Source organism: Epargyreus clarus, unplaced genomic scaffold, assembly GCF_041222505.1.
Source record: "Epargyreus clarus isolate Ecla_fem2 unplaced genomic scaffold, WU_Ecla_fem_2.2 ptg000029l, whole genome shotgun sequence".
In the NCBI taxonomy this organism is placed as follows: domain Eukaryota; kingdom Metazoa; phylum Arthropoda; class Insecta; order Lepidoptera; family Hesperiidae; genus Epargyreus; species Epargyreus clarus.
Genome location: NW_027332235.1, coordinates 178,606 through 201,975, shown reverse-complemented (window position 1 = coordinate 201,975; position 23,370 = coordinate 178,606). Strand labels below are relative to the sequence as shown.

Sequence of the window (23,370 nt, the reverse complement as noted above, 5' to 3'; positions counted from 1 at the left end):
CTCTGCGCAGCTTGTTCTAGCCCAGTCAAAAGGCACCATGATTAGCCCCTACAGACAAAAAATTAAAATATCAATTTAATTGTTTATTTTATTTTTTAAACATTTTCTTTACATATGTACATAAATAAAAACATTTCGATATTTTCTTTGTATGCATATATAAACTTATCAATTAAAATTTGATAAGCGTCATTTAAATAAATCCTTATATTTATCTGAACAACCTAATAGCCTAAAGGTTACAGTGACCATCGGTAGATTATATGAGCAATCAAAGTTCATTGTTTGCGTGCGTGTGGGACGAGCACACATCAAACAGTTGTCACGCGTGTGCCGTGGAAAGCGGGCTTTGCGGTCCGCAGGCACGGACTGTTGACCGAATGCTTCAGTTTCGAGTGGAACAAAGTAGGTAGTTTGTTGTAAATGATAACGCCGCGGTAAATCAATGCTTCCTACTTGCAATACAATAATAAACGAAATTTTATTGTCTTGGATACATTAACACATTATTATACAAAATTATTTATGACAATCCAGTTACCATGTTAACGAGAAACACCTACAGATTCTGTGCCTTTATACAAGGCTACTACTACCTTTAGGCTATTAGGTTGATTAGTAAAATATAACGATTTTATAGGCGTCCTTTAAAACTATCCTTATATTTAACTAATCAACCTAATAGCCTATCTACCTAATGGCTTATATTTTCTTGGTTCGAATTTTTTAAAAGTACATTTAGGATGCTTTCCCTGTCATGCGTGTTTATGTGCACACACGCGTTTTACCCACACGCGTATCATTTGCACCCTACCGCTTTCAAGTATTCTAAATTATTTATTATTGATAATCGCTCGTGTTATGAATGTGTCTTAAGATATGTAGTGTGTTACTTTGACGCAATTTCCTATATATAGCCAGCTCCGGCGATAGGTCAGGGAGCGAGCCGATGACCGTTCTAACGCTCTATTTATGGTTCTCTCCACTCAGGCTTACAGAGCTAAAATGGGGTAAAATTGAAATAGACTATTTCACATTAAAAATAATATTTATACTCTTTCATTAATGGAATTAAACATAGAATCCACCTGAAGTGAGATAGCAAAGCTAAAAACAGATTCAGATTATTGCTTTTGTAAATTAAATACTATTTCATTGGCTTTATTATTAGTATTCCGACGGTGAACTTCGAAAAATTGATTTGGAAAGAGAATAAATAATACATAATGGATTTAAATTCAACGATTTTTGTTAACAAATGACGAATAAGGTTATCACTGTTATTATTATTACATTGCTACTAAACTATAAGAACTGAATATATGTCGACTTGATAGCAGACATACACCTGTTAGTAATATAATTATTATACAAACAAATTTCCTTTTGCCTAAAAAAATTGACATTTGACAATTTCTACGTACTGGACACTATCATATTTTGAGTTTTGGTAGGTAAACAGGTGGATTGATAATTAATAACCGGCCTTATGAATATACATCCAAGCCAAGAACAAAAGGAAATGTCATTGTAGGTAATAATCATTAGGAATACGAATGCCAACAACAGAATTAGGAAGATCGTTATTATTGAGCTATTCTATAGAGTATTTCTGCATCTTATTGTTGGTCCTTGCTTTAGAATAGCTCCTTTCTTTTTCCATTGAAATAAAAATAGCTTTGCTAAGCTTTCTCGAGAGCTTAAAGCGATTGCGAAGGAAAGCAAAGAAGGCCAGTTCACCTGATGCCGTACAAATACTTGTTTATGCCTGAAGAGAAGGGTCTCTTCAGGTTTTTTACCTTCAGGGAAAATAAACGGTTTTATGCTATTTTACCTAGTAAAAATAGTGCTTTTTAATATACTTCGATTGAACCAAAATGTTAAATTTGAAAAAAAAAACAGTTTTTCGAAGATATCATATGGACATACAGGCAGACTGACTTTCACAATATATTCTCATAAAACATAATAAGTTTCATTTAATATGAAAATTTATTTAGATTTAAATTTCCTCTTGACAGAAGAACCATTTTTAAAAGGTTTAAAAAGTTACGACAGATGATGAAAACTTGGAAGTCGGAAAATAGAACCATATTTTCCGACTTCCGACCGGACCGAGACTAGAGCACAACCTCTCCTAGATGTGCAATAATTATATTTGCAACGGGCATAATAATTGTGATTACAATTTGGCTTTATAAATGTACTACCGTTCTTTGTACCTTAACGAAGCATAAATTCTCCTCCTTTATACCAGGTATAAAGGCACAAAATCTGTAGGTGATACCGAGGCAAGCAACTATTCACGAACAATCAGAAAGTTTGCGCGTTCTCGGTTTATTGAATGCGTCGCTTCCACGTACACTTTCACGCTACACGTTAGAGTTACATATGATGTCAACAGGTACAACTTCTAGAACTTCCTAGATGTGGTACGTTCAAACCACTAAACTTCTCGGTATAGCATACATAAGTATTACGCGGTGACAATAGTTTTAAGATAAAAAAATTCTAAAGGATATACAACTCATTTTGCATTGTTTATGATATGTTATATCTCTGCTAAACGGCATTTTTATAAGAAACTTTGTAAGCGTTAAGCGAGGTGAGACAGATTTAATAAATTTACCGCTCATGCGTATAAATGAAAAATGTCAATGATAATTTTTATTCATACTTTTTTTAAATATCAGAAGTGTCAGGTGTGCCTTTGTGTATTAATATTATAAAATGACATTAAGTACCTATTGCCAAATAATTCCTTTCCAATTTCAATTAATCATAAAGTAATTCATTCTCTAAGGACTAAACTGGAACGGCACATGTGTTTACCCCCCCTAACCCCTACAAAACCGCAGATTGTGATAACCCAGATATAATATAAGGTAATATATAATTGAAGGTGGTAGAACCCTTTGTGGTTCGACTCCGGCGGCACCACCGCCACACCTATTTCTACCTAATAACAGCAGTGTTAGGCGCTGCTGTGTTCCGGTTTGAAGGGTGTGGTAAGGGAGACAGACTTTTCCGAGGCGTTTCAGCTTAGTCCTCAGGGGTAGCGGCGCATCTGTGGCCGACCTTAGGTAGGAATATCTAATCCTATCTGGGGTTGATTACAGATGTCCATGGGCGGCAGTAGCCACTTACCATCAGGTGGACTGCATGCTCGTCTGCTACTTCCATATTATATAAAAACCTTAACTTTGACAAAAATCGCATACTCTACGATAACCCAGATATATAATTATATAGAATGCAATATATAGAAATACAATATCAAATTAATAATTTAACCGACGATTTCAATTAATGTTTAAATAATACGTGAACCGCACTGACTGAACTTTGAAATGCAATCAAACTCTACAAATGTAGAGCGTATCAACAAGTGCGGTAGAGTATTGAAGGCCGGAAGTGACGTCACAGGAAGCAAACTAAATCCACCCACAATGGCGCCACTGATCCAGGATTAATTAACTGTTCTACTTTGCTCCATTTGAGTTAGTCTTTAAATACGGGAACTATTTAAAGTCTAAAATACTACGAAAATGAAATTAAGTCTAAGGAGTTTTAAAAGTTCATCATCGTCATAAGAATCACGCTTTCAAGGTTTTCTCTGTATCTTGCACAACATATGACGTCATTTCGTGAGGAAACCTTGTACACCTGATGAATGCATTATATGAAATTAATTAGAGATGTCCATACGCTGAAGTTATAATTACTATTAGATCTGCATTATCGTTTGCTACTTCAGTATCATAGAACAAATACTGAGTTGTTGTTGTATGTTTAAAACAAAAAAGCAGTGGTAGCCTATTGGTTAAGAAACTCTGCCTCCTGATTGAGGGATCCGAGGTTCAAAGTTTTCATAGTCATGTGCATATTAGATATTAATTACCACTTGCTTAAACGGTGAAGGAAAACATCGTGCGAAACCTGCATACTTAAGAAATCTTAAAAAAAGTTTTCTAAGGTATGTGCAATCATTTTATGATATTTGCTCTATTTACCTTCAAATACAACATTATTACTGAAGCATATACTTAAAATGAAGTTAATCAAATAATTTTATATCAACTAACTTATACACCTGTAGAAAAAAACTGTGGGTAGTAACAGACAAAAATATGTAATTAATTTTAATTTTCCTGGAAATTCCTTGATAGCTTCACTGATAGTTCCGTAGTTTATCCTACGTACTACTTATTAAGATTCCGACTCCTGCAGTATTACCATCCGATCATTATTCTGTAGTGATGCTTAGTTCCGCTTTGTGAATAAATATAAACTTAAGTCTCTAGAAAAATATTAAAATTAGATTGCCGGTGTAACTTTCAAACTATTTAATTACTTCAGTGTATTTTAAACATTTCTTGCACATAATACCTGCGTGTCTTCCATAACGACATAATTAGGTGGGTGTTTGCCCTGACCGGGAATACATTTTTAGTATCTAATTAAATTGCAGTGAAATCCAACAGATAAAATTCGTATTGCGTGTAATAGTAAGAAGTTAAGCGCTGCTGCATTCTGGTTTGACATCATGTGGACTACATATTATTTTGATACTTTGCCAATAAAAACGTAGCTCATATATAACAAGTATATCCCAAAAAAAACCCTACAATACCCCTCCAAAAATTGTATAATAATGATTCCCACTCAAAATATTTGTCCAAAGTTGATTTTTCACAGAATTCTTAACGTCAAAAACCTACCACCACTTCGCAAGGTGTTTTATGAAGAAGTTGTAAAAGAAACTTCCACACATATACTCATAAGATCCATACTCTTGTTCCAGATGCGGTACTGCATTGCTGCGCTGTGGCTGTCGGCGCTGGCCACGCTGGCCGCGGCGGCCGACGCACCCCACGACCCACCTCCAGCTCAGGTAACTTACCCTCGATTTCATATAACTTTACATGACCACCGACGTGACATAGTGGTCACCATGCGACGTAGTGGTAAATGGTGATATTATATTTATAAGATCAGGGGCTATTTTCTTTTGAAGCATAACACACTGTGATTCATCTAAAACAAAGTTTATTTATTAAATACAATATTAACATTTACATATAAAATATCAACTAAAGCTTAGGTACTTACCTAAAACAAAGAATCGACAATTAAATGTCCATGCTTACTATTGTTAACTTAAATATTATTTTACGTATTTAAATCAAACTAATAAACAAACATAGCTAGGTTTTCAAGAAATATAAAATAATATTGAATTGAAATTGAAAAATACGAGTTTTATACAACATTGACAAATGACAAATGTCATCAAAGCTTATATCTCCCCCCTTTGATAAGCAATTTTTTTAATATATGTTCAGTAAAAATTAGCTGCAGAACTTAAAAATCAGCAAGCATAGGAATGAGCTTTGTGACATGATATAGTCCAATAGATCTTGTTCCACGACCAGTATTTATTTTAAAAACTGAATCCGATATTTTTTCTTCAATTTCAAAGGGACCAATTCTAATTTCATCCAATTTTTTTTTGTTTAATTTGTTTCCATAGTCAACATATACCTTATCTCCTTTTTTAAATTCATGTTGTAATCTATTCTTGGCAAATAAATTTTTATTATATTCGTGTGATTTCATTGACCTTTGGATTGCTACTTTCCTGTCTTCTTCCAAATTTTTTGTTAACAATTGTTTTACTTTTAATTCATGTGGTAACAAGTCTGTAGACTCACCAGATAGCAAATATTTAGGAGAAAATCCTGTTACAGAATGGTTTGTTTCATTGTATCTATTTCTACATTCTTCCGCTATTTTTGCCCAATTTGTTTTCCCTTTCGATTCATTCATTTTGCATCTTATTTTGTTCACAATAGTCTGATTTAGTCTTTCGTTCAAGCCGTTTGAGAACGGTGCGTCTACCGCTGTAAGTATTAATTGAATATTTCGGTTCTTCAGGTATTTTTTGAATTCAATCGAATTTAAAGCTGGATATTGATCAGAGAGTAATATGTCTATTTTTTCTTCTTTAGGATTTTTTTCTATAAGTTTGATGAAGTCTCGAGCATGTTGATTCTTAGAACATAGGATATATGCGTACCTCGTGAAGTGATCTACTAGTAGATGTAAATATCTTTTTAACGATCTTTGACCCCCAAATCCTCCTATTGTATCCAGAGACATTATTTGAAAAGGCTTATTAGCTGGACCCAATTGCGACATAAAGCCATATTTTCTATTTAACCTTGTTTTATTTTTTATGCATATCTCGCAGTTTTTGCATATATCTTTAATATTTTCTGATAGATTTGGTGCTGTATAAAACTGTTTTATTTTCGATTCGGTTTGATTTATCCCAATGTGACAATATTTGTCATGAGTTTTTTTTATTATAGCTTTACTGTAATCTTCACTTAGAACTATTTTTTTCCTATTTTTCCCACTTTTCTTATAATAAATTCCATCTTCTAAAACAATGTTCTTCTCAAGTTCTCTTATTTGAAAATTTTGTGCTTGATCATATTTTATGTCATGAATATCAACAATATTTACCGTTCTTAAGTTATCTTCAATATTTTCATTAATGTCTAATACTGGGTTTCTGCTGAGACAGTCTGCTTCTGTATTATTTTTTCCTGGAAAATATTTTATTTCACAATTATACTGTGACAGATAATGTGACATATCACCTAATTCATCGTCAGGTCTGTTTCTTATATTTAACTTCTCTAGAGGTTTGTAATCTGTATAAACAGTAAAATAGTTTCCAATCAACCAATGCTGCCAAAACTTTATACTCTCTTTTATGGCTAAACATTCTAAAAATATAGCTTTTTTAATTTTTTGTGACTCCTTTAGTTTTTTTGAAAAATACGCTACCGGTTTTTCTTCGCCATTGTGCTGAATTTGTTTCAAAACTGCTCCTATTCCTATGGCACTGGCATCTGTATAAATAAATATTGGTGCTTGTGGATCATAAATGGCTAGTATTGGTTTGGAACATAGATAATCTTTAATTTTCTGGAATGCATCCTCACACTGTTCTGTCCAATTAAATCTCTGATCTTTTCTCAGCAATCTATGTAAAGGATCAAGAACTATTGAGACATTCGGAATGTATTTTCCATAAAAAAATATTTTTCCTAAAAATTGTCGTATTTGTTTTCTATTTTGAGGAGCAGGAAAATCTTTTATTGACTTCAAATTGTCTTTTAGAGGTGTAATCGTATTCTTTTGTAATATATGACCTAAATATTTAACAGAATCTGATGCAAATTTACATTTTGTTAATTTTAGCCTGAAACCTTCTTCTCGAATAGCCTCCAGCAATCTTTTTAAGTGTGTGATATGTTCATCAAATGTCTTAGAGAAGATCAGTATATCATCAATAAAATTCACTGCAAATCCTGTCAGTCCATTTTTCCTTATAATATTTCCCAAAATCCTTTGGAATATGGCAGGTGATGTCTTAAGGCCGAATGGTAAACAGGTCCATTGGTAATGACCCTCTTGGGTTACAAAACCAGTCTTATATCGGTCTGTGATTTTTAATGGTATGGACCAAAAAGCTGAATTTATATCCAGAGTTGTAAAATAATTACAATTTACTGTTTTTGTTATTAAGTCTTCTATGAGAGGAAATGGTTGTGATTGTGGTATAATAATTTTATTTAAATCTCTGAAGTCTATGCATAATCTACTTTTTTTCCCTTCGTCCCTTTTAAATGCTAAGGTGACAGGTGCCGCAAACGGACTGTAAGATTCTTCAATCAATTCATGTCTTAAAAGTTGTGAGATTTGATTTTCTATTTCTATCTTGTCTTGGACTGAACATCTATATGGTCTTTTATAACAATATTTTTCAACTTGCAAATCTATACAGGCTTCATACTTCCTCACTTTCCCAGTGTCATATTTATTTTTAGCAAAAATTTCCGTGTAACTGTCCAATAATATGTTTATCTGTTTTTTTTTATCAGTATTTAAGTATTCTGTATCTATATTAAATTCGTTTGTTTCTATACCTTCATTAAAATTTACTTCATATTCCTCTTCTTCTATATTTATTTCCTTATTTTCAGTCTGCTTATTTTCAAACATATTTTTACTACATATTTTAAAATTGTCTGTTTTTTGTATTTGGATATTTAAATTCTCATCATGAGTCAATCCAAATTTATATATTGAATCTAATCCTAGTATTAAATCATACTCAAAATTCTTATGTTCAAAGATAAATGCATTTATTTTATTCTTCTTTTGCAATAACTCCGCATCCAGTGTAACTAACCCTTTAGTTTTACCCCCTCCACTTATTGTTTTTATTGTGTCATAACAATAATTTGGCTTTATATTCTTGACCTGAACTAATTTTGAGTTTATTAATGTTATTCGTGAACCAGGGTCATACAGCCCCTTAGCTTCTAATGTATTATTTAACATCACCTTAATCTCAATTAGTGGAGGGAATTTTAGTTTTTTTGGATCTTCATTACTCAATTCAACTTTTAATATTGAATTAGAATGTAGGTTTTTGTCATCAGTTGTTTTTTTTTCATAGTTATACCAGCACACATTTTCTGGATGAAATCTATTTAATTTTCCTTTATTCTCACAAATCCTGCAAGATTTTTTTTCAATTTGTCTTATTTCTTGTTTATTGTATTTATTTCCCGTGCTTAAGGCTTTCTTTGTATCGTGTTTTCTAGTTAAACTTTCTAGTCCTCTTATGCAGTTAAATAAGTCATTTACTTCTTTAAGACTTTCTCTGTCTATTCTGTCCATTATGAAGTTTGGTAGACCGGTGGCAATCAAATAAATCAGGGTTTGTGTATCTATTGATTTGTTTATTTCTAGTAACAGTCTCTGTTTTTTTAAAGCATATTCTAACATAGATCCTTGTATATATTTAAAATTCATAGCATACCTAACTGGTGACCAGCCTTTATCAGCAAATGTTTCACTTAAACTTTTCTTCCATACAGACCAAACAGAATCTATAGTATGTTTGATAATCATTGATGTGTACCAATCTATACAAGTATCATCCAATAGTAATCTAAGAATTTCTACTTTTTGTAAATCTGTATCTATTTGTAAACGTGCACATTCACTTTCAAAGGTATCTAACCATTGTGTAACATTTGTTGTATTTCTTGAAAATTTTTCTATAGAAAATTCTGCTACTAATCTCGTCTTATTTCCTGCTTTTTTCAACAATGTCGGTTCTATTGATGACGTCTCATGAAATTCTTCTAATTTCTCAAGTAAAAACCCATTAAATTGTAAGTTTCCATCGTCTAAATATGTTGATTTCATTTCCTTGGTTAAAGTTATCCAAACCTTATCATCTCTTATCATGCCTTCTCTGGAGAGAATTTTTTATTTTGTCAAATATTTCAAGCTTTAATATTTCTTTGTGTAAATGCACTGATTGATACTCTTTAGGTACAAGAAAAGTTTGGTTTTGTGTATCCGTAATGGAGGTTATGGCATATATATTTGTCTTATTATCATCCGGTTTAGCTTTTACAATAAATTCAAATCTTAATTTCTCCATTGTATAGGTTGTCAATTTTTTTATTTTTTCACATGTATATGAATTGTCGATTTATAAGATCAGGGGCTATTTTCTTTTGAAGCATAACACACTGTGATTCATCTAAAACAAAGTTTATTTATTAAATACAATATTAACATTTACATATAAAATATCAACTAAAGCTTAGGTACTTACCTAAAACAAAGAATCGTCAATTAAATGTCCATGCTCACTATTGTTAACTTAAATATTATTTTACGTATTTAAATCAAACTAATAAACAAACATAGCTAGGTTTTCAAGAAATATAAAATAATATTGAAAAAAACGAGTTTTTTTTTTTTTTTTTTTTTTTTTTTATAATATAGGAGTAGCAGACGAGCATGCAGTCCACCTGATGGTAAGTGGCTCCTGCCGCCCATGGACATCTGTAATCAACCCCAGATAGGATAGATATTCCTACCTGAGGTCGGCCACAGATGCGCCGCTACCCCTGAGGACTAAGCTGGAACGCCTCGGAAAAGTCTGTCTCCCTTACCACACCCTTCAAAACGGAACACAGCAGCGCGTAACACTGCTGTTATTAGGCAGAAATAAATGAGTTTTATACAACATTGACAAATGACAAATGTCATAAAAGCTTATATATTTATTCACGGATTCAATAAATATATAAATTAAACAGATATTGATTAGATAACCTGATTCCAATTTAATAAAAAATAATACAATAAATACATATTTATGTTTTTTTATTTATTTATTTATTTATTTAATTAATTCACAAAATCCACAGCTTGTAACAATCAATTTACAATCTAAACTTATAATATAGGTCTTGAAGCCAATTACGGATTTACAATATACTTATTAAGCTAAAAAACGTCACATAGTATTCATCACATTACTTAAGAATAAAAGCATGAGATTTATATATATATTTATATATTTCAACATATATATAAATAAACAAAGTGCTCGAGATTTTTTTTTTTTTTTTTTTAAACTTGGAAGTGTGTGTATGGTGTGTGTGTGTGTGTGTGTATGTGTGTATGTGAGTGATTGAACGTGATACAAAGTTTAATTATATAACGATATTTTAAAATAAATATAAACATGATGTTAATAAAATTATAATTATAATATAATAATATAAATAATATAATATAATGTATATGTATCCAAATAAGTACCTGCTATATAAACTCTTTTGCCTTTATGGTATTACAACTATTTAAGTTTTTACATTCGTTTATAATTTGAAAAATTCTTACAAAGTACCTTGGCAACTTCGCGTTTGAATGAAGCTTTACTAGAGTGAAAGATATCAGTTGTATTAAATGTTTTATTATAAATTTTGTGAAGCCTATTGACAATCGAATTTTGGGCATAGTTAGTTCTTTTATGGGCAGTAGCAAAGAGTGCCGTATGTCTCGTTCGTGTACTTGGAACACAAAAAGTTAAAATTTGTAAGGCTAATTCACAACAGTCTATGTAATTATTACATATGCCATGTAGAAAGGACATATCAATTAAGATTCGTCTACTTTGAAGAGACATGCAATTGTAGTGGAGGCTAGACTCGCTGTCATGTGAAGAGCAGCCGGTAAATCGAAAGTGTAGGTGCTTTAGAAATTTAGACTGAATATTCTCAAGCTTTTGAATATACGTCACATATTGAGAATTCCATATTATGCTACAATACTCGAGAATACTTCTGACATAAGCAAAGTATAGTACTCGTAGACATCCAATGTCTGAAAAGGGCTTACTGACTCGTAAAACAAAACCTAAATTTTTGTATGCTTTCGCAACTATTGTATCGATATGTTCAGAAAATGTCAATTTTGAATCCATTACTACCCCTAGGTCAGGTACACTATTTAATTCAGATAAAGTAAAATTATTTATTTTATAATTGTATTTAATTGGATTAGTTTTTCTAGTGAATGATACAAGACAACATTTCTTTAAATTTACACCAATACGATTTTCAATATAATAACAGTTTAATCTATCTAGATCGGCTTGAAGGTTGATACAATCAGTAATACCTTTAACTTCCATAAAGATTTTTGTATCGTCAGCATACATTAAAAATTTTGCATGCTTGAAGCATCTACGCACATCATATAAGTACGTGGCATATAACAATGGTCCCAGGATGGAACCCTGCGGTACGCCAGATGGAACTTCTATAAAGTCGGAGCGTGAACTACCTACCACTACAGCTTGAGAACGATTGCGCAGATATGATTCAAACCATCGCAACAAATTACCATGGATACCCAGTTCAGATAATTTACGTAAAAGGATATTATGGTCAACACGGTCAAATGCCTTTTCAAAATCCGTATATATTACATCTACTTGTGACCCACCATCCATACTATTAGCTACATAGTCTACAAAAACTCCTAGGTTAGTAGCAGTTGACCGACCCTTTATAAATCCATGTTGTTCAGAGGGAATCGAAGTGGCAATTATTGGATATATATAAGCATGGACTACCCTTTCACATAGTTTACTAAGTACGTTCAGAATCGAAATGGGGCGGTAGTTCTCTATTGTTGATTTAAGGCCTTTTTTATGAATTGGTACAATATGGGCCATTTTCCAAATGTGTGGAAAGTAGCCTTCCTGAAAACATCGATTAAAAATAAGTGAGATAGGAAGAGATAGAGAATCTGCACACTTGGTGAAAAATATTGTTGGAATATTGTCGCTACCCGCTCCTTTCGTTATGTCAAGATTTTTAATTAGCTTTAAAATATACTCTTTGGTAATTTTAATGTCATGTATAGTTGCAAATTGCGATTGATTATTATGTGTAACTTGTACATTTGGATCAGTGGGTGTATTAAAATTTCTCCCAAAAAACTTATTAAACGCGGAGCAAATGTCAAAATGTTTACTGATAACTAAATTATTGTATGTCATCTGTTGTGGATAATTACAAATATTTTTTTTCTTAGCTTTTACATAGGACCAGAAATATTTGGGATTATTTTTAATTTTTTGTTGTGAAAATTTTATATAGGAATTATAACATTCGGACTGCATATCTTTTTGTCTACGTCTTAGGTCAGAAAATTGAGCATAGTCGTTTGGGTTTTTGTATTTTTTCCAATTTTTGTGAATTTTAAACTTTTCTTTAATTAAATTTATTAACGGCCTGCTATACCAGATGGGATAAGTTTGCACACCAGAGTGATGAGCCTGAGGAATATATGTTTGTATGCAGTTATTTATAATTGCATAAAAACCATCAACTATAGTCTCAATATTTGTATTATTGTCTAATATAAACGACCAATCCTGTTGATTTAACATTCCATTAATTATATTAAAGTCAGCACGCTCATAAATATACTTTGTTCGTGATTGTGTTTTCAAAGGAGGTATGAGGAAATCTGATGCAGTGATAATGAGTGAAGGATGGTGACAGTCTTCCTTAACAAGGTGGAAGTTGGATCTACTTACAGTGACGGACGAGTCTGAAAAAATTAAGTCTAGTATTTTATTACTATTATTTAAGATGGCATTATATTGCATAAGACCTATGAAAGCTGTATTGTCAATGAGTTGTGATGCCGTATTCTGGACTTCAACAGGGCCTTTCCTAAGTATGACAGGTCCGTCTTGTGTCCAGTCTATGCACGGTAGGTTAAAGTCACCTGCAAGTATAAACTGGTCGTTGGGATGATTATTACGTATTTGTGAAATAAGATTTACAAACAATCCGGTTCTCTCTGAGAGTGAAGAGTTAGGGGGTATGTAAACTACTGCTATGTGGAGGTTATGCTCTATTCCCACAGCATTAGAAGGAACCGTCACCCAAACGCACTCAAGGTTATCACACTGCCATTCGGATCTCATACGCGCCTGCAGGTATGGTGCACACATTAACATGACCCCACCTCCCAACGACCCACGGTCACGACGAAACACATTATATTTATCATTACATAATTCTGTATTCAAGATTCCGTCATAAAGCCAAGTTTCTGTTATCATAACAACATCATAATCAAGTAATAGTAAATTATTATAAAATTCATTAGTCTTGGTCCGCAATCCCCGTACGTTCTGATAAAAAAGTTTTAATTCTTTCAGTGTAGTGTCCATTGAAAAACAAGTTGACGATGCCAGTACTTATAGTAGTCATAGCTAACAATTAGATAATCAAGGTACTTTGAAATGTAGCAAGGTATAGGCTTTAGATATGAATAATTATATTTAATAAAAGTATTTAAAAAATGAATTGCATCATTATATACTTTATAGAATATTATGTATTTATTTTTGAGAATGTAATAAATATGTATATATAAGTAAAGCGTTAGATGAGTGCAGGTATATGTGATTATGGTAAAGATTATTAATGTTTGTAAGAATAATGTATGATGTGTGTGTGAGTTTTTGATGCGTATATTAATAGTGTGCAGTGTATCTCGTTGTGTTAACTGATTAAAAAACATAGAATTTCTAACAAGTGCATATCTTTTCAAAAGAAATTTACTACAGCGTTTCAAACTACAAAAACTAAAGAGGTATATAGATATTAAACAATTTTTGCAATATCTGCCGTAGAAGATATGGAGATTGGAGGTGAAGCCTCGTTTTTTCGAACGAAAATACGACAGTTTTTTGTCCAAATGAATTTGAAATTTAGTTCCTTTACCTTTTGTTTGCACTGTGAAAGAAGAATTTTATTCTCTTTTGTTAGATGTTCATTTATAAATATCTTACTAGTTATACATCCAATCCCCACATCACTGGCGTTTAAATTACGATGTTTACGCGCAGCGGCCATGATTTTGTCTTTAATAAAACGATGCTTCAACCGGGCGACAATAGGGCGCGCACGCACGGTGCTTGTGGCACGCCGTGGCTGCACGCGATGCGCAAACTCCACTTCAGAAGGTTCGATCGGGACTCCAATGTGCTTCGAAATCTTTTGTACAACAGTTAATGTATTCTCATCCTTATCTTCTGGTATGCCACAGATTTCGATATTTTGCAATCTGGCCCATTGTTGTTGCTTCATGTTATTGTCTTCCAGGGTTTTCACACGAGTTGTGAGGTGGTTCAATTCATCTTTGAGGCAATTGTTCTCATCCTTAAGGCACTGCATATCCGATTTGGTGGAGTCTAGGTGCTTTTTTAAGTCTTCATATTGCCCAGAAATATAAGTCATAGACTCTTGTAGTTCGACAAAGCGACTATTTATATCCTTCAGCTGATTTGATACCATTCGACTTAGTGTTTTTTCAAACATGACCTCAATTTCTGTCATCAGTTCTTTTTTTAGGATTTCTTTGAATTTTTCTTGAGTAAGGTGTGAATCCACTGAACGATTTCTTCTCACAGTAACATTACTATCTTCAGATGGACGCTCAGATTTACCTTTGTCATCAATCATGGAGTGACTAGCAGAACGAATGGGTGTATCTATGTTGCCCGTTTTTGGTTGCTTGCTTTTGCACTCTGAGCATTTCCACTGAGTTTTAGCCTCTCGAGTCATTTTTCTAAATCGCTTTGGTGACAAGTTCGCACACATCAAATCGTATTTTAGCTTACAGCCATGACAACTTATAAATTCATTGCTTGCTATGTCACTTTTACAACCGGCGCAGCTACATGAATCCATCTTGTAAACTCGATAACTGTGCGGACGGCCTAACGATGCAGTGAGCCCGCCTACGTCACAGCGAGCAAGCGGCGAGTTGTCGTAGGTCACGGTTTTATGCAAATCACCACGTTTTAGAAAATGTTTTGCCTAAAAACTCAGTAATTACTGCACTGATCGTTTTCACGTAAAGTTATTCTAATTACTCACACTTTAGACTATACTTAGGTGAGGAATTTAGGTAGCGCACTTCACTTTAAACAAGGAATAATTATTAATTTTAACGGACGAAACGTATTGGATGTTTACTAAGTGACGGTACGACGACGACCAGCTCAGATATTTGATATTGTGGTTGTGCATGACTCGGAAATTTCTTTATAGACGGTTAAATCATACATTAGAAAAAATAAAGGTTAAATATATAACGTGAAGGTTAATAAATGCATAACATAAAGGTTTTGCAGAGAGTTTTTCTTATGTTATGTTAGATATGTGTTATACTAGATCGTCCTCTAAGTCAATGAAGTGTCGCTTCCTTTAAAATTTCTACACCAAATATTCGTCCGTAACTTGATTATACTCACGATTACGTACAACATCTTAGACAGTGAGGACGATGTGTAAACAACGTACATTGGCATTCTGAACAATTGAGTAAAGTTGGCTAGAACGGCGCACCGGAACAATAGAGTACGTCGGATCTGGACGTGGCACTGATTGTTCCAATCTGCAGATTTGTTACATTATTGTTTGCACGCTCCGTAGAACCGTCTTAGACGTTTTGTAGTAAATTCTCGTAATTAAGCGATAGAATCTGCAGACAATGTTGGCCAAATCTTATGTAATCTGACTGGTCATGATTATAGTTATATGTTTGTGAAATAAAGTCGTAAACAGTACCCTTAGTATGAGTTTTACGTTTTGACAAAAATTACTGTTTTGTTATTTGTTTACGTATTTGCCCATACATTTCCAATCAGCGCCCCTAGCGGATTGTATCAGAACTGATACAGGATACTGAAGGGGTCAGGTGAACAATTTTACAATATATTAATAGCTTTCTTTGAAGTTACTCATACGAAATGGTACAAATTTCCATGAGCGGCAGTAATGGCAAACTATAAAATGGTCTATCATTCCATTTGCCAGTCTTTTAAAATAAAAATAAAAACTTATAATATGTACCTACAGATCATACATTTTCTGCAGACTTTCACGAGAAAAGTTTCGTATAACTGAATGCACACTCAGTCTGCGAAATCTATAAATCGAGTCACAGCTCACAAAGTTTTGAAGATCAAAGTTCCGACAGTAACAACGTTTCGCAAATACGCCTCAAGAGAGAATATTTTCTGTATAACATAAAATCAAGGGACAAAAGGCAAACGTATCCAGCGATCTCCAGACAGACCCAAATCCGATTAGCGTATCTTTTCCATCTCAATGTTTATGTTCACGCCCTCGTAGATGTCGGCAGATTTTTCTCTAAAAATCAATCCCTGGAAAGATATCCGTTCGTTTAGGTGAAACGTTTAGTGGGATAAAAAGGATCAAGATTTGATTTTAAAAGTGATAGAACCTTTTGTAGTTCGACTCCAAAGGCACCACCGCCACATCAATTCTGCTATTAACAGTAGTGTTAAACGCTGCTGTATTCTGGTTTGAAGGGTGTGCTAAGAGAGACATATTATTCCGAGGCGTTCCAGCTTAGTTCTTAAGGGTAGCAAGGGCGCATCTATGGCCGTTTTTGATTACGGGTCTTTATCGTTGAATTTATTTCTTTAGTCCGCTTGGAATTCCTTTGCCAAACGTGCAAAACCGGGAGCTCCAAAATACACAAGGAATTTAATTATTTAGAAACCCCGAAATGTTGCTAATTAATTTAAAAGTAACGAATACGACGAAATGAGAGAATTGGATCTAGATATAATATAAATCAACAATGAAATATAAAAATTGAAATAATTAAATAAAAACTACTTTTATAATGCCGTGTATGATATTAAATGAGCCCAGAGATACTTAAATGTAAAGTTGAAAAAAGTAAAATAAAATCAATCTCCAACTCACAAACCAATTAAGGTGTAAACTCAAAATGACACGAATTAATCAAACATTAATGAATTCCCGCCATTTTCACTTTCATCTCCGAGCCATGGCTTCACAGGGTTGACATTCAAAGTATTAGGGCTCTAGCAGATATGCTACTTTCATCATTGGGGGATCGCGTTTTGGAAAAACATAGCTGCATCACGTTTTGGCGTCTTGCTTTGTTCAGTGTTGGTGTAAAAAACGCACTGATTAATGAATACATAAATCCTATACTGCATTTTTCGCGTTAAGTTTTTGTATTAAGCGTTTTAAAGAGGTGCGATCGATGCTCAAAAGTATGAAGAGTGTAAAGTCTGAACTAGCTCCTTAAACGCAGCTAAATCGTCACTTGCCAATGTTGAAAGTAGCACGTCTGCCGGAGCCCTTACAGAAATTATGAAAAAAGAGCTCTACTATAAAATATTACTTTATATCACGGCGTGCGTAAATTGACGTTTTACGCACGCTTCGCGTGCGCAAAACCCCAATTTCCGACCCCGTAATATAAAATTTTATACAACACACGGACGAAAAATGTTTTTCTGACTCGTGTGATTGCAGTCCTCGCCTGCGGCTCGGCCTGCAAACTCACACTTGTCAGAAAAAAAATTTTCGTCCTCGTATTGTAATGTACTATTTACCTTTGAGATTATTTGTGTCAGTGATCTTGTGCTATAATGAGAAGGCTGTCAGGTTTCCAATATTTTCACATCTAAGCACCGATTGACTTTTATCCAGATAATACACATTTCTACATTTTTTCTTAAACAGTCTTCTAATAAAAATTTAGTTAAGTATGCAAGATATCATGAGTACTTGTTGATGTTATACTTTTTGAAGATGTAACACATATTTTTAACGCAGACAAAATGGCCCACGCCAATGTAACACATAAATTATGTTTAATTTTCACTTTCTTTTAGTCGTTTGCTTACTCCCAATTTTTTTGTAATGTACAAAAATATTTTATACTTAATTATACAAAAAGTATACTTTCTTATGTGCGTACATTGTTTCCATTTGAAAGCTCTATAAACCCTGCTTTAATTAGGTATGAAAAGGTCCATTAGGAATACTTAAGTATTTGTTTTATTTTGACGTTAATTCACTTACATCCCTGATAATCTGCGTAACAAAACGGGACCGGGTGGCCGGCTGCTACACTGTAATTCTCTTCATGGACTGTTAATTTTTATGAACATCAACACTCAAATATTCATTTCGCTAACGACGCTATTTAATTAGGCGCCCTCGAGCAACGAAAGATAGACTGCTGATGTTAAAGTAATATCATATAATTGATTTCATTAGTGCTGCAGTTGTCTTTGAAGAGCTTTGAAAACTGATGCCGTGTTTTACTATAATTATAGCTGTAATGGTTTAATCTGATTATTGTAGTAAAGCAATCCCCTCTTGAATATGGGGCGTTCAAACCATAGATATAGGATGTCAAAGATAGCGTAGCGAAAAAATTCTAAGTCTATGGTTCAAACTTAGCCCCTATACACGACGACAATAATACACGAGCGCAGTTTATGTCGGATGTCGCTGCTTCTAATCAACAACTGGCAGTGACCGTCTCTGACTCCTGTCGTCTGTCGATGACGGTGCTGATGACAAACGGCGACAGTCGACAACATGAACTGTCAACAACAACAAATGCTCTTTATTTGTACACCATATAAAACATTAAATGAGATAAATAGACTGACAGAAGCGATTTCTTCCAGACAACCTTTGGGATGAAGTTAAAGAAATATGAGAAGGTAGGGTGTACAACTGTACACATACAGTAAGAAAGTACATACATAAATACATAGCAGAAATTTTCTGTCGCTCATGTATTACCTCCCTTAGCCTAATATTAGACACAATTTCCAATCCGAGCTCAGATTGTATTCCATTTCTATTTCAAGTTATGAAATGCTGTAAACTGAATTGAACGGCATACTCATTTGTAGTACAAACAAATATTCATTCTCTTCGGCGTCGCATTAAGGTTCCATTACGTTCATTATGTTTGAACTTGAAGCACTTATGTCGATCCGGTGTCGGTAATCCTCAGATTGTGCTCGGAACTTGTACGGAATTAATTACTTATCCCTCATTAATAAACTGTTTATTTTGATATAAACGATTAGATTTAAGACGCGTTAGATTAACTGTTTAAGCAAATACTTTACATTGTAATTAATTATCTGGATTCTACGACATAATTTTTGCACCGGTTAGAGACATATGATTAACGAGCTTTTGCCCGCGGCTTCGCTCGCGTTACGAAGTAATATTTTCATCCACAATTTTATACCCTTGGGGGCAGAATTGATCAAAATCCTTTTTTAGCTGATGCCTACGTCATAACATCTACCTGCATGCCAAATTTCAGCCCGATCCGTCCAGTAGTTTGGGCTGCGCGTTGATAGATCACTATTTCAGTCAGTCACCTTTGAGTTATATATATTTAGATAAATATTTTGGAGGTTGTTGTCATAGAGAACTCAATTAAGAGATACGAAAAGTCATCTAATTTAAGAAGGTGCGATCTATCAACTTGTAACTTAGTGTCGTTCGTATGTTAGCTCTTTGTCTATTTCAAAAGACATCATTTCCTTGTTTAACTACTCTTAGCTATAGTTTCGTAAAACGTTCCCTAAATAAAAAAAAATATATCTCTACAGCTGTTTCCGTAACCTAGATAATTACTAGACAAAAGATTCAATTACATTGTTGTATTACGCGCATTATCCCCTATACCTATTGGGGAGATACCTCGGAATCAATTCAACAAGTTATACAAGCAGATAATCCTGTAGCATTTGGATATCCAATTTACCGCAAACCACCAACCCTTCAATCACTTGTTTCTTTGAAGAGTTAAATAACTTGGAAGTAGTCATGGTGGAAACGTGATTTAATTAAAAAATATGGATGTTATTGCATATATTTTCATAATGAAAACTAAGAATGCAGTTGTTACATCTTACTTAGTGCAATTTGGTAAAAGGTAGACTTCGATTAATAACTTGCTTCCGTAAAAATGTATGTATTCGTCCTGTAAAAATATTTTTATTAAACGTCCAAATGCTAGGGCTTCTTTAGGCATTTTAAATTATTGTTGAACAAACACTGATAACATTTAATAGTCAACTAAAAAAGGAAATAAGTAGTAGTCTATGTCATCTCAAGAGGCGTATCCAACAATACATTTCATATATGTTAAAATCTGTCAAGCCACTTCGTAACTCACTACAGCATACATAAACAAATATCCACGCCTCCCAATCCTATCTCTATTACATTTCAATAACCGAATTCCAAATCCAACGGAGTTCAAAACAAACTTCCATTTTCCGATCGCCAAATGTATCGAAAACCACAATATGGGTACATTACGTTCCCATCCTGTTATCTTTGAACTCTTAAATAACTTGGCAAAGACAGTTCAGGAAATCCGATACAAGTTAGGGAGACTAGGTTAGGAATAAAAACGTTAACAAATGGCATAGTAGGAAACTTTAGAGCAATAAGAACTGGGGACGTTGGGGCAAGTTGACAGCGACTTGCAACTATGTGCAATCTGGTAATTTTCTTTTCTTTTGTTTGTTATGTTAGGCAAAGTAGCCTTTTTTGCTACTATAATACTTTCAAAATAGGACTTCACCATAAGACATTCAGTTAACCTATGTATAAAAAGCGAAAAAAAACAGTACCAGTTTTGTAATTTTGTCTAGCAACTGATTTTCTTATATGTTTGGTAGGTATTGATGGATAACTAAAAATTAATAATGAATTGTATTATCAATAAGAAAATTACCATGCCCGAAATTGGAACTTACTAAACACTGTTTTACATAAATACCTGTTCTTATACTCGTACCATTGAAATTGTAATTTAAGTAACTTATACCAATATAAAATATATATGGTATTCTGTATTCGTTCCCAATCACTCTTTCACAGAAATCTAATTAATTAATTAATTAACATTCTTTATCTAGGCTTTACTTAACAGAATAATGAAAGAACTTGTGCAGTGATGCGCACCGTTCAGCCGGATAATGCTTTGCGAATCATTCGATTGGGATAAACTCCGAAAACCAATACAATAAAACCACAAATCCGTTCTAAGCCACTTGTTCATTAGTATTTAATTAAACTAAGCCTTTAAGAGCCTTACTTTTGTTTGAAGAAATCAAATATAAAATTCCCTGAAATATTTTAGCAAATTCCAAAGACTCCATTCCATAAATAAGGAATGAATATTCACTGCTTCCACTTAACGTCGACGCCATTTTGTATTACTCGGTAATACCGTAAAATAATTATAAATTCAATTCAGTGGTTGCAGACGTTCTAGGAAGTGACTGACTTAATGATAATATTTTCAATTCCCATTCAAATTAATAATTACGTTCCCACATCAACTATTTACTTTAGCGAAGCAAACTCAAGGTCATCCCGTATGGAGTTTATATTCCTAACACATTATTATACAGCAGGATATTAATTACGAAATGAACGTACGAATATTAATCCTATATGAGAAATGGCAGGCGTATACAATTGCTTGTAAATTTAATAATTCTACAGCGCACAATGCTGCTGTTGTGACTGAAAATCGAATAGTCCTTTGTTTGGCTCACTTGGAATACATTTTAATTATTATCAAAGTTAATAAAACGTCACGACATTGTGGCTCGTGTGCGACATTTTAAATTAAAGATAAACTTTTTTATTTTAACAGGCGGATGACATCGAATTAACAGAAGAAGAAAAACGGGCCTGGTCAAGCTTACACGGCGGCGGCGGGTGGGGCAAGCGGGGCTGGCAGGACATGAGCTCGGCATGGGGCAAGCGCGCTTGGCAGGACCTGCAGGCGGGCTGGGGCAAACGGGGCTGGCAGGACCTTAACTCCGCTTGGGGCAAGCGAGGCTGGCAAGATCTGAACTCCGCTTGGGGCAAAAGGGGCTGGCAAGATCTGAATACTGCCTGGGGCAAGCGTGCCTGGAGGGATATGTCCCAAGCTCCCTGGGGTAAGAGGGGCTGGCAAGACATGAGCTCCGCTTGGGGCAAGCGTGGTTGGCAAGACATGAGCTCGGCGTGGGGCAAGCGCGCCTGGCAGGACCTGCAAGCTGGATGGGGCAAGCGCGGATGGCAAGACATGAGCTCGGCTTGGGGCAAACGCGCACCTGTAAGTAAAAATATTCACAACTTGTAATTACGACTTTGGATCATGTTAAAAAAAATAAAATTTACGTAACATTTGTTAATGTTTAGGAAAAATGGGCAAACTTCCATGGATCGTGGGGCAAGCGGACGGCGCCCGAGACCGACTACGAAGACTACGAGATGGCTATCGATCACTTGCTCCCTCTGCAACAGGTAACATTAAGAAGTTGACTTTCCTCATATTTATCTCCAACACAAACATGTATCCACATTACATAACTTGTTTGTGGTGACAATACACAAACTTGCCAGATACTACAATTATGAGGTTAAATATCTACAGGGGTTCTTGACAATCCTATGCTCTCGAGCTTAGACGAAAACTTTTATTTAAATATATAAAAAACAGATATCACACAAAGATACGTTTGTAAATTAGATTTTCTCTTTGCACGTCAAATTTCGGACTATGAAAGCATAGCCACAGCACTATATCATCGTGGAATGAAATTTGGAAATATTCTTAACAATAAATTTTATAGAAACATAATTTTGCAATATTGTTGAACTTTTATAACAACGTTGCACTGACTTATACTAAGACAAGAAACGGTTTAGCTGACATCGATAAGAGCAATCTGAATCAGCGCTTTCATAAAGGCGATTGCAGCGAAGTGAGTTATTGCTGCGATATTGCCGCGGGCGGCAACGTTGCTGTAATCAAGTGGACGATATTGATACTTTTTGCTAACCGTTCTTTATACGCTAGCATAAAATCAGACCGATTGTAACTTGAGCATTCATACAATAGAATAAATGTGGTATGTTACTGAATAGTATTTTAAGAAAACAGGTCATGAGCCATACAACAATAATGATAATACAACATAGACAGGAGCAAGTCCTAAATTTTCTGCAATATTTTTAGTGTTACTTACTCGTAGATTTTACGTAG

At 34.0% G+C, this 23,370-nt stretch overlaps 2 protein-coding genes across 3 annotated transcripts in view; one reads left to right on the top strand and one right to left on the bottom strand.

Annotated features, from left to right (window-relative positions):
• Window positions 1–23,370, top strand: part of PTSP (prothoracicostatic peptide) — a 96,227-nt gene that overhangs the window by 58,107 nt on the left and 14,750 nt on the right. For both annotated transcript variants that reach the window (XM_073089528.1, XM_073089527.1), the window contains exons 2-4: window positions 4,805–4,894; window positions 21,991–22,437; window positions 22,524–22,628. In XM_073089528.1, the coding sequence (XP_072945629.1) occupies window positions 4,805–4,894; window positions 21,991–22,437; window positions 22,524–22,628 (642 nt within the window). The remainder of the gene's footprint in view (window positions 1–4,804; window positions 4,895–21,990; window positions 22,438–22,523; window positions 22,629–23,370) is intronic.
• LOC140754422 (uncharacterized) lies at window positions 13,867–15,474 on the bottom strand. The gene has a single exon (XM_073089427.1). The coding sequence runs from the start codon at window positions 15,171–15,173 to the stop codon at window positions 14,085–14,087; it is 1,089 nt and encodes a 362-aa protein (XP_072945528.1). The 5' UTR covers window positions 15,174–15,474; the 3' UTR covers window positions 13,867–14,084.